General features: G+C 28.8%; 1 protein-coding gene across 6 annotated transcripts in view; it reads left to right on the top strand.

Annotated features, from left to right (window-relative positions):
* LOC111626819 (nuclear protein MDM1-like) overlaps nucleotides 1-21505 on the top strand; it is an 81741-nt gene that overhangs the window by 10922 nt on the left and 49314 nt on the right. For 5 of the 6 annotated variants that reach the window (XM_023370331.1, XM_023370332.1, XM_023370333.1 and 2 more), the window contains 2 exons: nucleotides 20070-20236; nucleotides 20358-20438. In XM_023370331.1, the coding sequence (XP_023226099.1) occupies nucleotides 20070-20236; nucleotides 20358-20438 (248 nt within the window). The remainder of the gene's footprint in view (nucleotides 1-20069; nucleotides 20237-20357; nucleotides 20439-21505) is intronic. The other variant, XM_023370335.1, reaches the window with a different exon arrangement.

Genomic DNA, 21505 nt, shown 5'->3' with positions numbered 1-21505 from the left:
CAATATCGTGCTTTTTTGTATATTTGTCTAATTAAAAAAAATTAAAGTTAAAGACAAGAACTTTATTAATATTTTTATATTATTTCAGTATAACCGAATGTGTGTATTTCGTTTAGGATTGGCTTATGGCAATAATTTTAAGTCAGTGAGCAGCACCTAACGCGATTTACGTGTATATCAAAAGTTATTGTATATTCATATATAATTAACGTTATAATTTATTTAATATTTTCTACTATTTTATTGAAAATACTAAAATACAATACACAATTTAATCTAACTGTATATGTATTTATAATACATATTAAAGAAGGGTTGCTGCAAGAAAAAAAATTATCAAGTGCGGTGCCAATACTAGAAAAAAGGTGAAAAACACTGACTTATGGAATGAGCTCTAGAATATGAACGAAATTACTGTAGAGAACTTATCACACAGGAACAATTTTTGATGGAAAAAGTAGACGACCTTAGTTTAAAAAATCTTCCTGTGTGATAAGTTCTCCATAGCAATTTTGTGCTTAATTCCAAAGAACAAAAGAGAGAACAAGAAGCAATCAAGTACTAAAGCTCTAAAATAATTGTAATAAGTTATATGTTTATATTATTCTAAATAATATCGGAGACAACAATTCTTATATTTACGTTAACGCCAATAACGAACGTTATTACCACATTCAACACTAAATAAACCATTAAATTTTGTGAATTTGGCATATAACTCGAATGCATCATAGTTTTGTTGAATGTAGCAAAACTGACATATTCTTTATAGTTAAGGAAACAAGCATTCTTCTTTTTTGCCAGCTGAATCTCTCTCCGGGATTTCTAATAGACAATGATTGATGTACCACTTTTCTGCCTTAATTCCTTCACATGAACGACGCTATTCATGAAAAGATGGCGGAGATGAACTTTTGATTGATTCCCCAAAAGTACGCCTCTTCTCTCCTAACCAATGTTCTTTAAGAATTTGCTATAATGAACAATCCTGAATATAGAAGTCGACTGAAGTGGACAATACTAAATTGTGGTAGTATAGAATTTGGATTTTTTGTAAAAGAATATACAATTCTATTTGAAATTTTTGTGATCAATATATTTCAAGTTCTGTGTTTAACTTGGTTTATTTGTTTTTCTTTAGTGTATATCCAACTCGTATCTTTCTATTTGATATCATAAGAAAGGTTTTTGCGCAGTGTTGTTAGTCATAACTTATTGCTTTACAGAAACGTATGAAATGCGAGTACAGTACTTTTAAAACACACAATAAACGAAAGGTGTTTTCCTCTTTATAATAAACTTATAAATATTTCTTCAGAAATTGTAATAGAACACAAAACCATTCATGAAAGAACTTTTTCCAGATTCACTCTAATCAATCATTTATCCATGACAGCAATATCAACATAGATAAAGAATATGTGATCTTTTACTCATTGACTATGTATTAAGAAGCTTGTAATTACATATAGCAATAGTATTATGATTAAACACACGCACACACATATATAGGCTATATATATATATATAGTGTGTGTGTGTGTAGGATTTCAATCCCCCCTGAAATTCTATATATAGCCTATGTGTGTACGCAGTGGCGGCCTTAGGGGTGGCGAGCAGGGCAATGGCCCGGGACCTCGCTCTTGGAGGGGCCTCGCGCAACAACCAAGTAGAAAAAAGTTGATATTTAAAACTTTTTATTTTATCCTTGGCTATTAGTTATAACAATAAAATAAATTTAATTTATAGTACAGTATATATTAATATTAATAAGTGCCTACTATTTCAATTCACATACTTTGCACAAAGGACAAGGGCCTCGCAAAGATCTGCCGCCCAGAGCCTCGCAATGGATAAGGCCGCCGCTGCTTATAAGTTACTTTTTAATGTGTAATATTAAAAGCACTTATCTATACTTTGATATAGGCCTAAATATCTTAATTACTTGCGTACATGACAGGGATGACAGAAGTTAAGTTCAAAATACTACCCGTTTCGTCATTTTACTCCTAAAGGCTTTATATTATTTTTTATTTTGAATCTTTCCAGCAAAGCATTCGTTAAATTTTGTAAAAAAAAAGCAATCTTTTATAACTTAAGTTAGTTTACATAGATAACATCTGAAGTTTTAATTGTGCTGATTATAGATTTATATTTATATTTTATAAGAAAATAAAATACAGTAGTAATATTTTAATTATTTGGTTAAAAACATGTTTAATATTAAATCATATAAAATATGAAACGCATTTCCAATATTTATAAACAAGAATAGATTTAAAACAAAATATTTTAACTAACCTTAAGTTATACAGACAAAAAAGACATTTATACATAGAAGATTTTAATTAACTTTACACAACTTATAGATAATTTATTGTATAAGTATTATAAACCTCTGGCACGGATGATAAATTACATTTAAGGAATAAAATAAATGTAAATAAATTTATGAAAGTTTACTAATTAAAGTAAATCTCACAAATAATAATTCATCCTTAATCAAACCAAATTTGGCTAATTGCAATTCATATGACAAATTGTTCTTTTACATATAAATTTCTTGCAATTATTATTTTCTTCTGTGATTCTTTTGATGGTATTTATCTTCTTACTTATCGATTCTAGAAGCAAACTTCTATAAAAAAAAAACTATTTTAAGAATTTATCAAGCTAGAATTCTTCTAAACATCCTGTATTGATGGGCGGACATAGAATTTAATAATAATGTGTAACAAAGTTAAAGAATGGAAGCGTTACATTATCAATGATTGCACATAGTCACACTCGAAATGTTACTTTGAAAATTTCCTGTGTGTAACTATCAGTTAAGTCGTAAACTGTATCCTGTTTATAGAATCCGGCTTAAGGATAAATACGATTTAATTTTTATGAAATNATATACAGGTAACCCCCGTATAACACGGTAGTTACGTTCCAAAAAATTGCCGTGTTATGCGAATCCGTGTTATACGAAACAAAGAACTAATACGAGAAGGAGGGTTAAGTTCCAAAAATTAAAAAACATGCCAGTATATTTTCATAATTAAGAAAAATATTTTCATTAAAATTTATTTTTCAATAAATTTTTGACTGCTATTTCTCAAATATATACTGAATATACGATTTATTCTATATTCTACATACTGTAGAGCAGGATGACTAACCTATGGCACGTCGTGAAAAATATTCGTTATGCAATATACAGGATTTCGTTTATTTTTTACTGTATAAATAAAAACCATCTTAATTTCAATTTTTTTTTATTATGATTTCATGCCCAGCTCGATACACAGCCATCCATTTTCCAATCAGCTTTATGTTCTACAACATATAATTTAACTTCAGAATAAAGAGTACTGTGCATATTCAAGAATGTTTTCTGTTTTCAAGAATACAGAAAATTCGCTTAATTATAAATTCTATTTCATCGAATATGGGCGATGAAAATTGTATACTGGAAGAGATCAATGAATATTGCAAAGAAATGAATAACGTGAATAAATATATTTGAAGTTATTGCAAGATAAAGGATATGATAAATCTGAGCAACGTTCTGAATATCCCAGAATAAAATATTGGAAAGCAAAAAAAATTCGATACGACGAAGAAATGTTTTCTTAAACATTGTTTTTGTAAATAAAACGTAAAACATTTAAGAAACGTAAAAAAATTCTTTCTCCTGTTTTTTACAACAATCTCTATTTTTGTTATTGTTAAGTATAAATATCATGTTAAGAGAAAGTTAAAGAATCCATGAAAATTGAGATTCTCAATAAATAACGAAGAGAGATTTATAGGTTTCCCTATGGATATGGTGGTCCTCGTAAACCTCTGCTCATTCATTGTAGAGGTTATCAGTATTCCCTCGACAACAAATAAATTTATTTTCTGAGAAATATGGTTTTCTTTTCAAAAACTTTAGCCAGAAAAGAATTGGGAAAATAAATTTTAATGAAAAGAAAAAAAATGTGACGTCGTTTAATATAGTATCCCCTCGTTATATCGCAGATTCGGATATATTGCGCTTTTTTGTTCCCCAAATTTTAAAAAGCACTCGAGTCAATAAATTTTAAATTACCAATTGCCATCGAATTTCTTTTTGCAACGAAATATGGTGTTTCATGTCTATCATTGTCCTCGAAACTACCACTGCGGGTGAAACAACAAATTCGTCAAGATTTAAATAAGCAAAACAGGTTCAATTATCATTTATGTTTCCTTTTGATATTAATTAAAAGTTGTTTATTTATTGGTTTTAAGTACTGTCTCCTCATTTACGGGTTTCTGTGAAATTCGAATTCACTGCTGAATGTGTAAGGAAAAGATTTCTTTAATACTGAACGGAAAATTCTAAAATATTTATACAGTAGTAACTTTATTTTACTTTTTAGAGAATTTAATTCTGTAATTTTGTAAGTTTTTATGTTCTATTATATGTTCAATATTTGTTTTTTTTTAATTTTCAATTGCTGTGTTTATAATTTCTATTGAAATTATAAATTACACGAATTTTTAATTAGCGATTTATTATGAAATATAGTACTGTATAATAAAATCGCAAATAATAGCGACAGTATTTGCTTTAAGTGTCATTGTTAAAGAAACTATACTGTTAACTGGGCGTTCGTGGTATCGATGTTTACGTAAACGTCATTTAATACGACATTACCAAGAATAAATTTCGTATTGAAAAACTAAGCTTATTTTATATCAGAAACACTTGCTGATAACAGAATAGAGGGCAGAGATTCCATAGCATGTATAATCTGTTTAGTATAAGCCCAAAATGTTTAGTATTCGGTTATATCGTCTTTTCTTTGTCTTTATATCCCGCTCCTCGTTATATCCCGACAAGCGCGATATAACGAGGGGCTACTGTATTAATTATTCGAAGTCCGTCAATATAAAAATGTTCTCCTTCATAGGAAGACAATGATTAATTAATTAAAAAAAAACGAAAATCCTTTAAACAAAATTGTATTGCTTAGAATGTTATTGGAATACATAAGTACCAATTACGGTAATTAAATCTGAAACAAAAATAAAATTGAAGGTAGATAAAATTTTAATATATATGTCCTAGAAAAATAATTGATTATTAATTGTGAATTTTATCAGTTTATTAAATATCGAAAGAAATTTTTTGACTAAATTTGAAGAGAGCATTTTTCAAAATCAATGGCAGGTGCTGCCCTAGACATATTCGGTAGGTGTGGTGATGCCGATAAACTATTTTAATACTTAAATATCATCTATTATCCACGATTTAATTGTAATTTGTGGAACGTAAAAATGCTTAGAGATATAATAATAATAATAAACAAACGAAAAGTGAAGGTGTCAATTTAAATTGTGGTGAGAAATAATTTTCTGATGCAGTGCATCGCGTCCCCGTACAGCCATTCTTGAATAAAGGTGACCCGGAAAGGCGTGGTCTAAAGTTCAAAATCTTTATCTTTTTTTTTATTATCGATTTTTTTGGACCTATACCTGGTGTCTGCTTTTTTTCGTGTAATCGACTCTCTTCTACCCGAAACGTCTCCTAAAATTTTAAATTAAAATCTGTACAGGGAATTAAATATATAAGGTAATTTGCTAACTAAAAAGATACAGTGCATTCGAATTATACTGCAATCTATCATAGTGTGCCGCATTATCACCACCCATTGTGGTACAATAACTTTATACTTTCTCAGGAATTTTGAACGTGGTGCCAGTTGCTATAGCAGTTGATACTAAAACAGTTACTGAACTATTCAATTTTTTTTCTTTTTTTTTTAGCTTTATCAATTTTTATGTTATGGACGAAACGTTACATGTATCAATTAATATTGAAAAATGATTATTTTAAAATGAAACGGGCCTTTTAGATCGATTTTTATGTAGAATGAATGGATGCGTAGGATTGATTAAGATGAAATAGGAAGAGACATTTAGAATTGATTATTGTATTACTTCTTTATCTACATTTAAATTATTACGCATGATTCAAAAACATATGTTAGAGATGAACTACTGTATATTAACAGCAGAAATTGTAGGAATGCTTATAGGATAATATAGGAAAACTATTAATGCTGATGGGAATTAATGGTATTTATTTACCGTATTAATATTATTTCAATAGAAGCGAAGTTTTGAGTGTAATTTTCTTACCATAAATCAAAATTATCACAACTGAGGAAGTTTATGTACTGATGAGTAGCTTATGGATATAGGAATAGGCTCATTTATACATATACAATATTAATCCGCTTAAATAATACGTTTTAATATGCAAACTATAATAATGAAATTCTTGTAATAATTTTAATGAATTAGAAACTTTAGAGAATATTCTATAATTAATTTTCGCAGAACTGAAGCCTTTCACGTAATTCACTAAAGTTTAAAGTTTATTAATTAAAGATAGGATTAATCGATATTATGTAACATTGATACGCCATAATTAACTGAATGTACTTTGCGAGAGTTATCAACGAGTATGATTATTATTATAGAAAAATTAAATTAAAAAAAAAGTAATTTAGACCTCAAAATTCCAGGTAAACGTCGTTGAATTGTAAACAATATAGATGTAAATAATGGTAGATTGTGCGTTTTATAAGCGATTTATTTATAAAATATTGGATACGTGCTTGAAATAAAAGTAAAAAAGTTGAAAAAAGTTCTAGCTTGCTGTGCAGAAAATGTAAGGAATCTAATACAACAGCTTGCTAAGACCAAGAGACATTATCGATCCAAGTGTCCAGACACTTTTTACAGCGGGTCAACACCCTAATGCTTCACCATTCTTTTCAATGTTATAAGCCCATATGCAAAATACGAAAAAATAAGTTAAACGAGTTTAAAATAAAGAAATGACCAGAATTTAATACATCTATTCCCTTTCGTAAAAAAATATATATGGCTATGATATAATATATATACTGTATATTATATGTAGACCTAAATACGACAGTAAGACGAGACGGAAATAGATTTCGAGCTATCAATCTTACGTTATTGTATTCATTAATATTTTATTTTTATCTGAATTATTTAATAGCAACGATGTCGTTAGATATTAAAATCGTTTATCTCCTTAAGACATTTAAATGAAATTTTCTCTCTCTTAAGAATTTCTCTCTTACATCATTAAAAATTTGATGATTTTGTTTTGTAAATTTACTTATTATATTCGGCATTCTTTCATTGAAAGTGAATTTTTTTTTCGTTTTTCCTTTTCTTCTTGCCATTGATATATTCTCATTGAGCGAATGGACAGTCAGGAAAAGTAAAGTATTGATAAAGTAGCTTTTGTAGCTTCGTTTATTTATCAATAGACGTTTCTAGACATCTTGACACTTCTTAAGAATAGAAAGTCATTGTTTGTGTATCTGTTGACATTAAGATTTTTTCTTCCTTGATTGATTTCATCAGCTCAATGCATTTCTGTTTGATATTTTTATTGATTAAAAGTCAAAATTCCATCTGTGAAATTAATTTTATATGAATGTAAGGTGAAATTGTATTGATTTTCTAAATCTAAATTATTTATAACACATTATAAAATAGTCTTGTATATAGTCTGTATATAATGACTTATTTTTATATAGATTACTGTATTTATTAATTTTCTAGTAGAAATTTAAATCACTAAGCTTCTTTCATGGTAAAACTTGAAACGGCACATAATTACACTCGGGATCTATCGCTAAATCAAAGAAATTTATTTATAGGATATTTCTTTGTAATAAATTTCTTTGACTTGAGTGTAAACTCTATAATTGAATTGGAATGGATTTGTTATAATTTTATGATTATGGATTACTGTTTTCTCACTAATTATAGTGTGTCCGATTTTTGATTTATGGAAAGATTTATTTCTTGTAAATCGCTCCTTAGAAACTAAGTAGAACGGCCAGGAGTAAAGAGAGGAGCGAAATAAGACACTTCTATTAGAAGCGTAATACGTTTTCAAATCAGTTTTTTTAAATTATAAAAAGCCAAGAAATTTAAGAAAATTTAACCTCTTAAGAATAAAACAATTATTATAATCAGATGCAGAGATATATCATAAATTATCGAGCTAGTTAATTCTATGTTATTAGATTTATTAGGACTAAAAAATCTTTAGGTCCTATTTTTCTTGTTAAGATGCTAAAGAATCATTGGACAAGAAGGGAGGAAAAACTCGTATCGGTTAGGATTCGAAACATGAACCTCTCTAATGGAAGATTCAGCCGATTTCATTGATTGCTACTCCAGCTGAAGGGCTTTTCTTTATAAAATCCTATTTAAGTATTCACTATAAAAGTACTATTCGTGTAATAAGTAATACATAAAACGACCCGATTTATTAAATTATTATCGGAAATAAGTTCCTACTTTATTAGCAAATCATGCGATCTTAATTTCATTTCCTAAATATTGCTTTATCACTCATTTTGATTTGCAGTTTAAGCTATTAAATATGCTGGAAAATGGCAATTTAATACGGGCATATGATTCTGTATCGAATTAAATAACTTTCCAAACAAACAAATAAATAAATAAAAATGAAAGTTTTATCGTATTATATTAATTCATTTTGTGCAGTCATCAATTTCTAGTCGATTGGCATTTTAGTGGCCATTAATGAGTCTCTAAGCGAAATTAAGCAAAAGTTAGTGGTGCACTGTAACTGTATTTTGTTAGATAAGCCTATATTCATGCATGACCGATTTTATATTGTATTATCTGGAGCTTCGGGATTCGATTATTAGTAAAACTTTGCATATACAGTAAATAAAACATTTTGTGAATTTTTGGAAACATTTACTGTACTTTATACAGAGGAAAATTAATTTGAATGGCTAAATAATAGTTCAGTTATTAAGGGCATCACTCTTCTGTACGAAATCGCATAAGTTTAGATATAATAAAATATTATTAGAAGTTAATTATTTTTACCTCTATATCCTTACTCTTTATCAATTTGTTTGTATCCTTGTCTACTTGGACCTTATTTAGTAATAGGATTTATTACTCTGGTTTCCGATTAGCAAATAGAGGAGATCTTAGTCAAGAAGACAAAACAAAATTTAAAAAAAAAAAAAAAAAAACAAGTGAAAATAAAGGTATTTTGTTTTGACTTTTTGACTAAGATCTCCTCTATTTGCTAATCGGAAACCACACCAGAGTAATAAATCCTATTACTAAACAATGTCCAAGTAGACAAGGATACAAACAGAAATTATTATTACTTTTTACCGTAGGCATATTTTATTTCATTAGAAAACAAATAATAATGGTAATGATTTCTTTGAAATTTGACTTGAGGATTATTATTAAAATATTGGAACTAGTTCCTTAAAATGAATTCGACAACTTGTTAAATTAAGTGTATTATCTCTCATAAATATTGTAGACTCAGTATAGATTGAATTGGAATGGATTTGTTATGCGGGATATCGGTTTTATACGGAGTAGTCATTCCCATTGGATTTAGGCCTGTTTGCCCATTACAGTCAGGCTAACTCCAATGGGTTGGCTAGTTCATGATGAATCGATATCCCGCTTAACAAATTCATTGTGGTCAGTCATATTTGTAATGAGCAGTCAAGCTTCATTCCAGCGAGATGGAATGAGATTCCTAGTATGTGTGAGAAATGAATACGATGTTTTCCATACTACCGAATAAAAATCTTAAATATTTAGATTACATGTTCTGTTTGGAAAGCAAAATATTCTTTAATGAAAACAGTTTTTATTAAATAAATTTTAGAAAAACAAACGTTATAATTCGAGATAAGCATTTTATTATACCTTATTTATTCATTCTATTGATAAATGCTGCGAAAGGCCAAATAGAATATTTTTTTCATAATTACATAAATAAAAGCTGAAGTTTTTATAATTATATTTTATCACAGAACTTTCTAATCTACCCATAACAGACAATAACAAGGAGTACAGAATATATCCACGTCTCTTTGTCTTTCAAACTGCGAATATTAACAGATTTTAATAAAGGAATTTAATAAAATATATTAATATATTTTATACTTAATTCGTTCTTATAATAGACAACTATTTTTTGATATTGCTTAATTAAGAACAGATTAAAATAACAATTTAAAATGACAAAGTTTATATTAAGAATTTGTCAACATCCTTTGCAATAAAGTCAAATTTGGTTGGCTAATGAAACGATTTGTTATTTCACTTGTCTGTGTCATTTACAATTGGCTTCTTTCCTCATTTGGTGGTCGCTTGCTTTTCTTTTCTAATGACTACTATTCGTTAATGGATGTAAATTTGTAATATTATGTCATTTCTTATCCTAATGCGGTCTTTCTTATACATCTTATCCGACGAATAAAAAAGGGGGAACAAAATGAAAATTTACACTTTCATTATTCGTTATCACGTCTTTAAAAACAAGAAAAATGAAAAAATCAAGGCTTATAAAATGAACTGGAAATATAATAAAATGTCTTCTTCGATTCTATTATTAACCTTGTCATTGCCTAGATTTGATTATCTATCTGCAAATTAGGAATTTTATAAACAACTTTAAAGTAAAAGTTTTAGATTTTAAAAAATTAAATTAACCAGTTTATTCGGCTGCAATTTGAAAAAAAATTGTAGATCTATAAATTTCCACTGGTATCCGTCTGTCTGTCTGTCCTTTAATCTCGAGAACGGGGTTAGTTAAATGAAATCCGAGACTATGGAAAGCTTAAGGGAAGGAGGTCACGATCAACTATATACGAACTATCGATGTAAATCGGAAGTCACGTTATTTCAATTCAAAAATTTCCCCAGAAAGGAGTTAGATAGATGACCGGCATGATTCGATTGCTAAAGGAAAAGTATGATATACTGTACAGTACAGCGGCAAGACACTACTAATTTGAAGGTGGCGAGCATACATTTTAAATGAAATAAATTAAAAAATATGATTGAAAATTGCAGCCCGGCATTGCGACTATGTCACAATAAATATTTGCTCGTTTCATCTAACAAACTTTGAAACAAATTTGAATTAAATCTGTTCGGTGATTGTATCGTTAATTGAATTTCGTGTAAATTACATTCGTAGTAATCATATTTTCTTATTTTATAACGTAATTATAATTTTTTGTAGATTAATGTACAGACTTCTACATATCTGTCGAAAAATTTTTGTAAAAAAGGAGAAGAATAGAGAAAAAGTAATTATTGATTGAGTAATTCATTAACTATCGAACTTTTTAACTTTTTATAGTCTCATACAAGTTCTAATCAAACTTCTAACGTTAATTAATAGGTTATTTTCCCTCCCTCTACAAGAACTTATTAGGCCAAACTGAGCCAGGCGATAGTAACGTGACAGAGACACTGAGTCTATAAGATTGTAATTTTTCGTAAAAACTTATTAAAATTATTCCCCTGTTATTATTATAAAAATATAAAAAGTTTAAAAAATTCTTCGTAATTTTATATTTCAAGAATGATTTATTTAACGAAGATAGAATACTAATCTCTCCTCCGTATTATATCCTGTAATAAGTCACGAATAAAAACTATATTTAGTAGTTTATATAATATTATATTTCAAATTTCACTACTAAATTAGCCAGTTTGGGTTATGAATTTATTAAAAATGTCGTTAAATTCAGTTTATTAATTCAGTAATTCTTAGCGACTTTATTATAGAATTTTAAGAATGGAAAATTCTGAAAAACTTGCATTTTTTTATTAATTTCATTATTATTAAAATATAATAAAAGCGCTATAATTTAAATACACTTATAACAAAGTATGCTATGTAAGGCCTGAAACTTGAGAATTATGGGACAATCAGTGTAAGAACTCATCGATTTTTTAGTCATATGACGGAGAGGCGTGACACGGTCACACACCGGTATCACGCCTCTACGTCTCTACCTGCATTTGCCCCCAAATTAGCCCCAAATAGTAATTCAATAGAAGGATATATGAGGCCCAGAACGGGGTGCATTTATTCACCGAGACACGAATCTGCTCGTTTCTATGACGCCGTATCGTCTGAGCTACACCGGCTTTGTACACTATGTAAAGCTTTAAAATAATTTCCAAATTTAAATGCATTAGGATAGATGATACGTTATCTTACTTTCCGTGTAATTTTATATGTGTATGTAAAGTAATAGCATATACCTTAAGTTGGATGAAGTAAGAACTAAACGTACTGGAAATGAAGAAGCAATTTTGTCAGGTGCCCATTTTCTAGATAATATGTAGAATGTAAATGTTCGTGGTATTTTCAAGCCATTTTCCATTATATACTGGACTTAAATGAAGACATTTTTCACATCTACAATCGAATTTTGTTCAATATTTTTCATTAACGAATTCTAGTGAAGTCAATTGTCCTTCTATTCATGGATCCAATGCTACAAGATAAATAAACAAATAATTTTTCTTGTAAGATACCTAAAATCTCAACATTTTGATTATTTAAATTAATGTAAATTTATGAAAATTTTATAAATTTAAATTTGTAAAATATACTATTCGAAATTTCCTAAAACTCTGCCATTCGGAACCAAAAACAACAAATATCTGCTCTCAAAGATTAGGTACTTTCACATCATTTTACAGGAGAAAGTGTTAGTTAATTCTCTTCTATTCATCGTAAAAAAAGCAGTTTTGAAAACAAAAATGATGTGCTAAAATTGGTGATTTGATAGTGTTAAAGACTGTACGATTTATCCAATTACACTAATGCTCTTGGTTGAATTTCGAAGAAATTAAATTAATTTTTATTATTCGGGAAGGCCGAGATAATATATAAATTTCTTAAATATGCATTTTCTACATTTATTTATTCGCTGCTTATATTTGTAAATCGATTTTTACATTACAGATGAGGAAATGTTTCCATCGATTGACCGATACGACTGTTGAGTTTATCGATAGATCTGTTAGTATTTCACTTGTAGTGATTCTTTTTCCAAAACGAAGAATATAAAACGACAGCGAATTATACGATTTGTTAATTTGTTTCCTTTTAACGAGATTATTTTCTTCGAATTATATTACTAGGCTACATGCTACATTAGTTACGCGTAGGGATGAATAATCTTACTACCATGAGGGGTTCGGATTCGAGTTCGTGATCTTGAGTTATTTGAATTTGGTTGACTTTCCTCATTCCTTATCCATGTTGACATATGGGTAACTCTATCGAAATGGCCCACAATGGGCAAATTAAGGCTTCTATAGCTCTGTACGTCAATCCGGATTCAATGAAAAATCGTTGAAATTTCTAATATATCTATAAATATTTATTATTTAGATTGATTATAATTTATGTTATGAGAACGTTTGTTCGTTGAGAAGATCCGATCAGTTTACCAACTGATCGGATCTTCTCAACGAACAAACATTCTCATAACATAAATTATAATTGAAGTAATATGAAAATTAGGTATATTTTAATTAATTGAAATTATATATATGTGATTTCTTTGCTCTTTCCGTCCTATAGACACTAAGTGGCCCGATTTCAATGCCAATATGGGTTCGGCCAGACCCACAGTGGGCATACCAGTGGCCAAAGCCACTAAATGATTTTATTCACTCGACTGCTGGTGCGTCCATTGTGGGTCTAGGCCAGTCGTGGGTTTGCGCTTGACCAAAATGTTTTATTCACATTTCTAACACCTAAATAGAAGCCAGTTTTCTATAGATCTTCCGGTAGGCCTCTCCTTTGAAGATTACCCATGGGCTGCGTTGCCTTATCCTATTAATCTTACATCCTATAATGGGACAATCGGCTGATGAGGGACGGAGCCTAATATATCCGGGACAGACCATTGCTCAAAAAATTCCCGAAGAGTTGCTAGTCCAGATTCGATCCTGTGGCCATAGAGTGCTAGACTGATGCTTTAACCGCCTTGGATATCTAATCAGAATATTTTAATATAATGGAAAATAGATGGAAAAATTCTGAATTGATTTTAGAACGAATTGATGAAAATTCTTCATGTTATGAATTCCAATAAATAAATAAAATACACGTTTAAAAAAAATTCATACAAAATAAATTTGACGACATGGAATTAAAAATCGAATGAGCGATATAATTATAATAAATCAAGCAGTCATAAAATTATAGCGATCAATTTTAATGTGACATAAAATTTGAATAAAATATAATAAAAAATAGCAAATAGAAAATTAATGGGAGAATAATAATAATAATAATAATAATAATAATTTTGAATCAATATTTTAAAACTGAAAATTATACAATTCAATTAGATACACGATTCGGCTCGATTACTTTATGCAAATGATTGTGGTTGACCTTCTGCTGGTTACATTTTAAGAATTTATTATTAATTTATTAATCGAATCCATCATCATCACTCAGAAACTGCTAAAAATAAAACAAGTAGGAAATTAAAATTTGTTTTTTATACATGAATGATTTAAAGACCCCTTTTCCCCTCTTTCCTCCCTATGAGGTACAAAAAGGGCCTTTTAATTTTTGGATTGGCCAGGCCTACAACAGCTGCGACCGCGTGTTGAGGAAAGGACCACCTCTGAAAGAATTCATGGGGGTTTTCGACCGCCTGGATTAGATCCGGGATCTCTCAGAGGGTTAGACTTAGCACCTTAACTGTCTCAGCCATCCAGCTATCTATTTAAAGACTTTTGTAGATCCTTGGATTTTGGTAATAGAAGACCTTAATATTTATTCTTATAAATAAATTAGCAAATAGTATATACAATTATCTGTATAAATAATTCTTAAGAAAATATTTCTAATTTCATTGCTGTCCTTTAAAGTGTTTCATTTTCCTGAAAATTTAATGTGATTCTTCCGAGGCTTTGCTAATCGATCAATAAACATAAAAATGTATGTCCTTTTTTCGATTTACGATATGCTTATGTAAAAAACCTGCTTACACAGTCAAATTTTATTCCATTTCTTTTTTTTCTACATAACCTAACTAACAGTTTCTTAATTTTGAAGGCCATTCTTGCAGAAATCTTGCCTCTCTAATATATTTCAATCTGTATTAAAGTGTTATTTGAGTAATTTAAATATATAAATCCTATAAATATTTTAATAATCAGTACATGAATATTTATTAGATTTTGATATGTGCTTCTAGATCATTCAAAATTACAGATGATCCTACAATTTATGCATCTATCTTGGTTTATTAGCATAATAATTTGAAATTATTCTTACTTTAAAAATATCTTGCTTTATTTTAAAACACATTGTTATAAAAATAGTTATTAAAAGCAATATTATAGTAAATAAAGTGCAAATTAAATTACATTCTTTTAAAAGAGTGTTGACATTTTCTAACATTTAGGTTCTGAAACTATTTTAATTATATCATTTATCCTTGTAGTGATGGGATGAAATTTAGTATTGTAATTGTGGCGTGCAAACATGGTTCTTATCGATTTTTCTTGATCCCCATTCTTATAGATCTTGGTGTATCTAACTACTGAAGACATTGCATCACGATTACATTAAGAATATTTAATATTTCAATAAATACTAATTTTAAATCTTCAAATATTTTGAAAAATTAGTTTTTCTTTTCTTTAAAGTTAAAAGTTTAAAGTTGGATGAAACTCAGTTTTTAATTTTTTTTAAATAAATACGAACATTCATGTACTTCTACAGTACAAGAATCGTAATTGTATTATCGATATCTTTTTATAATTTATTTAATAATAATAAACAATTATTTAAAATTCTATAATTAATTTAAATTAATTATGCATTAAATTAAAGTTTTACAAGACAATTTAAAGGTATCGATTGCCTTTAAAGGATATTCAGCTTGTAATTATGTAATAATTATCCTTAAAATTTAATTATAACTACAATTATTATGATATTAATAACTAGTCAAATAACAATAAATTTATAATATAAAAGTTGTAAGTAAACAATTTAAATTTTTATTAGAATTCTGAATATTTCATTATTTTCCTACATTTATATATGCGTTATTACTATATTTTTTAGCTTATATCTTAATATTGGATGAGTTTAATTGAAAAATTTTAATTAATTTTAACAAAAAACAATTAGTTTTAAAATAGTTCATTTATCAATGACAAATTTGAAAGATTATATATAATATTACATGATTGATTAAGTATAATTCTTATCAGGTTAACCATCAAATTCATGATAATTACTGCATTTGATTCAAGTTCATTAACATGTATTGGAGAAGAAATATGCTAGAAAATTTATTCACAGTTATAAATTTCTGAGAAAATGTGCCACAAACTAAAAAAATAAAATGAAATCGGTTAAAAAAGCATTGTATACTGAAGTAATTTCTGATACAGTGAGTGAATATTGTCCACCAAAATGTTTATTAATAATTCAGGTGATAAGGCTTTGAAAATAATGATTACATTCATGAACGATGAAATTGCGTGCTTAATAGAAACGATTGCATGCGATGAGAAACGAAATTTGCCATTTTCACGTTTTAGTCACAAATTTCCGTATGGATGTGCAAATTCGGGAATCGAGTATGCGATATAACGAATTTATTCTCTCTAACGGACGAGATCTTTGGATTCATTCTAACTGATTGTTATATTTGGTGATACGAAGCATGACAGTGGATCGCGTGACTGCGGCTTTTAGTGATAGCAAGCAGAACGTGACAAATTCTCTTTGTTATAAAATATATAAAATATAACAAATCTGAGGAGTAAAACTCATTTTAGTATTTAATGTTACTATTTGTATATTTTCAATTAGGATACGGCTTTTCGTAAATTATTTTCCTAAATCATTAAATACTGAAGATTTTCTGGTTTTAGATGAAATTTTTTATGTCTTTCTTATTTGAAGTTAACGGATAATTACTGTAGAACAGTTCGTCATTTTTTCCGTTGAACAGTAGCGTAATTGGAACCGATATCGTGCGCCATGTCGACTCGAATCTGAATGTGCGAACTTTTATTCACTCCTGTATTATTGTGGATGTAGCCACTAGCACTGTGGATGAAGAGTAAACTCTCAGATATTGGGCGCGTTTTCCTTGTCAAACAGCTAAGTAAGCAAACCAATGACATAGATCGTTATATATGAAACGAATTACGTCATTGGCTTGCTTACTTAGCTGCTTGACAAGGAAACGCGTCCATTATATGTACTATACGTGTGTATAAGCAGTGGTGCAACTAAGGAGTAGGCTGAGCGTGGCCTCGGGCGCCGAGAAGAGCGTGTATAAGGGGAAAGAGATCTGACTCATTACGTGTCATCAATGTCCCATACCTCAGGAATAAGAGAAGGGGCGCAGGGATCTTAATTAGCCCCAGGTGACAAAGAGCCTTGTTGTGCCCCTGATTTCAAGATGTTTATCACGTTCGAATCTTTTTCCTACAGGTCTATTTGCTTGATTTTTATTATTATTTATTTACCAAGTTAAGGGGATTCGGGCCTCCTAGGTCCCTCTATGGTTTTACTACTGGTATTAAATAAGGATGATAGGATATAAATTTTAAAAAAATCAAATAATTTCGAATATGTTTTTCATGATGATGGTAGTTTATATCCAATTCTACATAAAATTTCTTAGGATAAAAATATAATTTGGTAGATAATGAGAGAAAAGGATGTCAGTGATCCTCATCAAATAAGATATTTCAATATAATTCTCTTTTAAATTATTTTCAAAGAACGAATGAAATGAACTGATTTGTAACGCCCAGGAATGGAAATGATGAAACTTTTAATAGGAAATAGTATTAATGAAGCCAAATTTCTTAAAATAGAAAGCATAAATCAGAATTCTAATAAGTAGTAACTTTCAAAAACGTGTAATTATTTAAAAATATAGGCCTACATTTTTAAAAAATAAAAAAATTCATATTTTATGTAGTTTATTTAATATATCAAAGTATCGAATAATATTTAATTTCGAATATCAGATATAAAATTGTTCCATATTCTTATGATTTGTAAGATACAAAATTTATATATTTCTGGAAAACGTTACTTACAAACGTAACCGACATACATCAATAAATTTCCGGAATTTTCTATTCTGTAATAGTTTAATATTCCATTACCTCTGCACAAGAATTTCAATTTGTAAACCATCGCCTTATTTACAGTTGATCGAATAAAGTGACTACTTGAATACTATCTGCATCTGTCACTATCAGAATATATACTTACAAAATATAAATCATGACATTCAGTACAATGTAAGCAGCATGAAATATTTGGAAATTTTTGTAAGAAAAATAAATCACAATTCTTTTGTAATGAACTAAGAGTAATAGGTCACTGACTCCTTTCTGTAGCCCAGCAGTCGAAAATCGTTTTCGTGTTCTGCGTTGCTCCTATCGATTTTACTTCATTGGATTGTCATGTGACTATTTGCTAGTTTAACACTTCATTTAGTATTTACATATAACAAATTTCCATTATTTTGTTACGGTTAATAAAGATAATAAATCGTTTTAATGAATACGTATGGACAATGTTAATTAATGATTATTTGCTAATTAATTGGCTTTTGTAATTTACATGTTTTTGTTCTATGCAAAATTTAATATTTAATGAATATTATTTATTGGACTGCAATTTGAAAATTGCAGACCTGTTAATTCCCATTGTTGTTGTCTGTACGTCCTTTGTTAATATCGAGAACGGAGTTAGATGAAAATCGAGACCAGATATGGAAAACTTAGGGGTAGGAGACCCCTGATGATTAACTATATACAAACTTCCTGTGCAGACCGGAAGTTTGTATATAGTTCCGGTCTGCGCCGGACGTTACGTGTTTTCAAAAGTTTCTCAAGAATGGAGTTAGATGAAAATCGAGACAGGATACGGAAAGTTCGAGCCGGAGACTCTAATTAATTTTTAAATTAAAATATAGCCTAATTAAAAATTGTAGCTCGGCGTTGCGACGATTTCATAATAAGTAATTAAGATTTTTTTATTTTAATTTTTTTTGTCCAAGTTTAATATAAATTATCATTCCTTGTACGAGAGGGAAGAACTTTTGTACCTCTCTTGTAGAAAGAATGATAAGATTATCATGAAGGACCCTTTATCATTCTTTATTATAGAATTTATCTTTAATTCAAATAAAATTATAAGAATTTTCACATTAATCCTTTTAAATCTTATAAATTCTTATATGGACGCAGTAAGCTATCATTTCATTTCTAAATATTCCATTTCCAAGGATTTAGATAAAATATCGCAATAAATAAATAAAAAAATAAATCGGAATTTATCAAACTCTAAAAGTATATCTTACGCATTAAATCCGATCGATATTGCCAAAATCGTTCTTTTTCAACTCGAAAATTCATTTTTTCGCTATATCTTATTTTATAAATTTGATTACTTTCTACATCTCAGTAGACAGTTTATCAAGATAGAATTCCTTTCAACGTCGTTGCAGCAACATTAAAATAATCTATCTTGGAGAAATCTCTTCGATATAAACGTCTTAAAATATGAAAAAAATATAAATATTTCTGTACGTTGATGCGTTATATTCAATCATATGTCTGAATCTTTCATATGTTGTTCAAACGCCAGCTACTAATCATAAACATCATCAAAAGCTGTCTTTCTATCATAATTTATGTATAATGTTGGATGCTGTCTACTCGAGAACGTACAATAATAAATTTACATCACTTTATCTTGATTTATTTCACGCTAACCAAGTGTAAATCGAGAAAAATGTTTTTCTTAAGATCATATTTTATGCAATTCAACGCTTGATATTAATTTTTTTTTATTTCTCAAAAAGACACTGTGGCCAGGTTGGCCTTTTACAAGCATCTTAAAGCAAAAATCAACCAAAAATGATTTCGATAACATAAAAGGAAAACGATACTTAAAAATTGTTATTAAATATTTAAAAATATATAATTTTAAGTATTTTCCCATACATTTTAGATATAGATTATTGTATTATTAACAACGATAAATCTAAATTTTCTGTGATTAATTTGAGTTTTCTCGTGGGGTTTTTTGTAACGAAAAGTCATAGCCATCGAAATTTAATTTAATTTTTTAATATTTTTTTCCTATTCTTCAGCATCTACTACGTTGGAGCCAGCATTGCCACGAAAGAAGAAAAATCCAGAGCTTGCCTATAAAGCTCATGAATTTTTTCACTTCGACTGCGAGGAAGGAGATTCTTCAGATTCTTTGGACACGATGACGTCGGACGATTCCAAAGGAGACCAAGAACTCCGAGCTAGGGTATGTATATAAAAAAATATCGTCTGTGGCCCATTCTTTGCCATAACAACACATTAATCGAATCATCATAAAAAAATCTAAAAAAATGACCGACTGATAATAATAATAAATGTTATTTCAGTCTGAAGAAAGGACAAAATCCCGACCCACTCTCAGAAGTCGTTCCGCTGACCCAAATATAGGTAGAAAAAGACAAAAACACGTAAGCATTCCCAAGGCTTTTGTTTAAACGCTGCATTTTTATAAATGTTTAATGTTTTGTTCTTCTTTTCTTCCACACTTTTTCACTATTTTTGCAATATTCATTCATATAATTCTGCACACTTTTCGATGGATAAAAATAGCTGTTGACTAAAACCCAGTTCCCCTTTGAAGGCTCCTTTTTTTTCTGGGTTTGATTTAATGTGTTGTTATAACACTAAATTTTCATTAAAAAAATTGTCCTTTGTCTTCGTCTTAGCCATACTTGTATAATTATTCAAAACACCTACTATCATACTTAAAAGATTTCTTCACATATGGCTAAGATGATGGGATATTTTGGTTTCCGAAAATGTCTTGGCTCAAAAATTCTTGAATATCATTTAAATTCTTTATTTTTATTTTATTTTAAAAAAACAACGATAAAAGAAATAAAATATTGGTCTAGTTTTATTTTAAAATTTAAGAAATTTCAAATATCTTGAGATTTTAGATTATAATAATTTTAATTATATTCGCGTAAACTTAATTTCAAATAGATTTACTTCACATTTAAACTTCAATATATTTTTTAATGACATGTTTTAAACAAATTCAATCCAAAATTGAATTTTAAGCGAAATACTATCACAAGACATGTTATATGGCTGTTCTCGATGGATTTACGAACCTGAACTTCAATACAATCGGGCCCATAAATCCATAGATAAGGATCATCCTCTTTATCTATGGATTTATGGACCCAATTCTATTGATTTATGTATTTATGGACCCGGTCCTATTGACTTATGGATTTATGGTAAATCCGTAAGTAGGATTCTATTGTAGGATCCGTAATCTAACCGTAACTTTTTACTTTTTGAGGATCTTTTCATTTACCATTAGGATCAAATTTATTTTACCTGAAAATCTTTTTGTCTATGTTGATCATTGGACATGATCACTGTTGTCGTGAACATGAACGAAGATGACGCGTAAAGTTTATCAAAATTTGGATGTATTGTTTCTCAAATTTTGTTAATTATAATAATTTTATAACATAACTGATATACATGAGAATGCACATGG

The sequence above is a fragment of the Centruroides sculpturatus genome, unplaced genomic scaffold, assembly GCF_000671375.1.
Source record: "Centruroides sculpturatus isolate CEXI.00-Female unplaced genomic scaffold, Cexi_2.0 scaffold280, whole genome shotgun sequence".
Taxonomy (NCBI): domain Eukaryota; kingdom Metazoa; phylum Arthropoda; class Arachnida; order Scorpiones; family Buthidae; genus Centruroides; species Centruroides sculpturatus.
The sequence above is the reverse complement of the archived record's forward strand: the minus strand, read 5'-3'. Positions and strand labels throughout refer to the sequence as shown.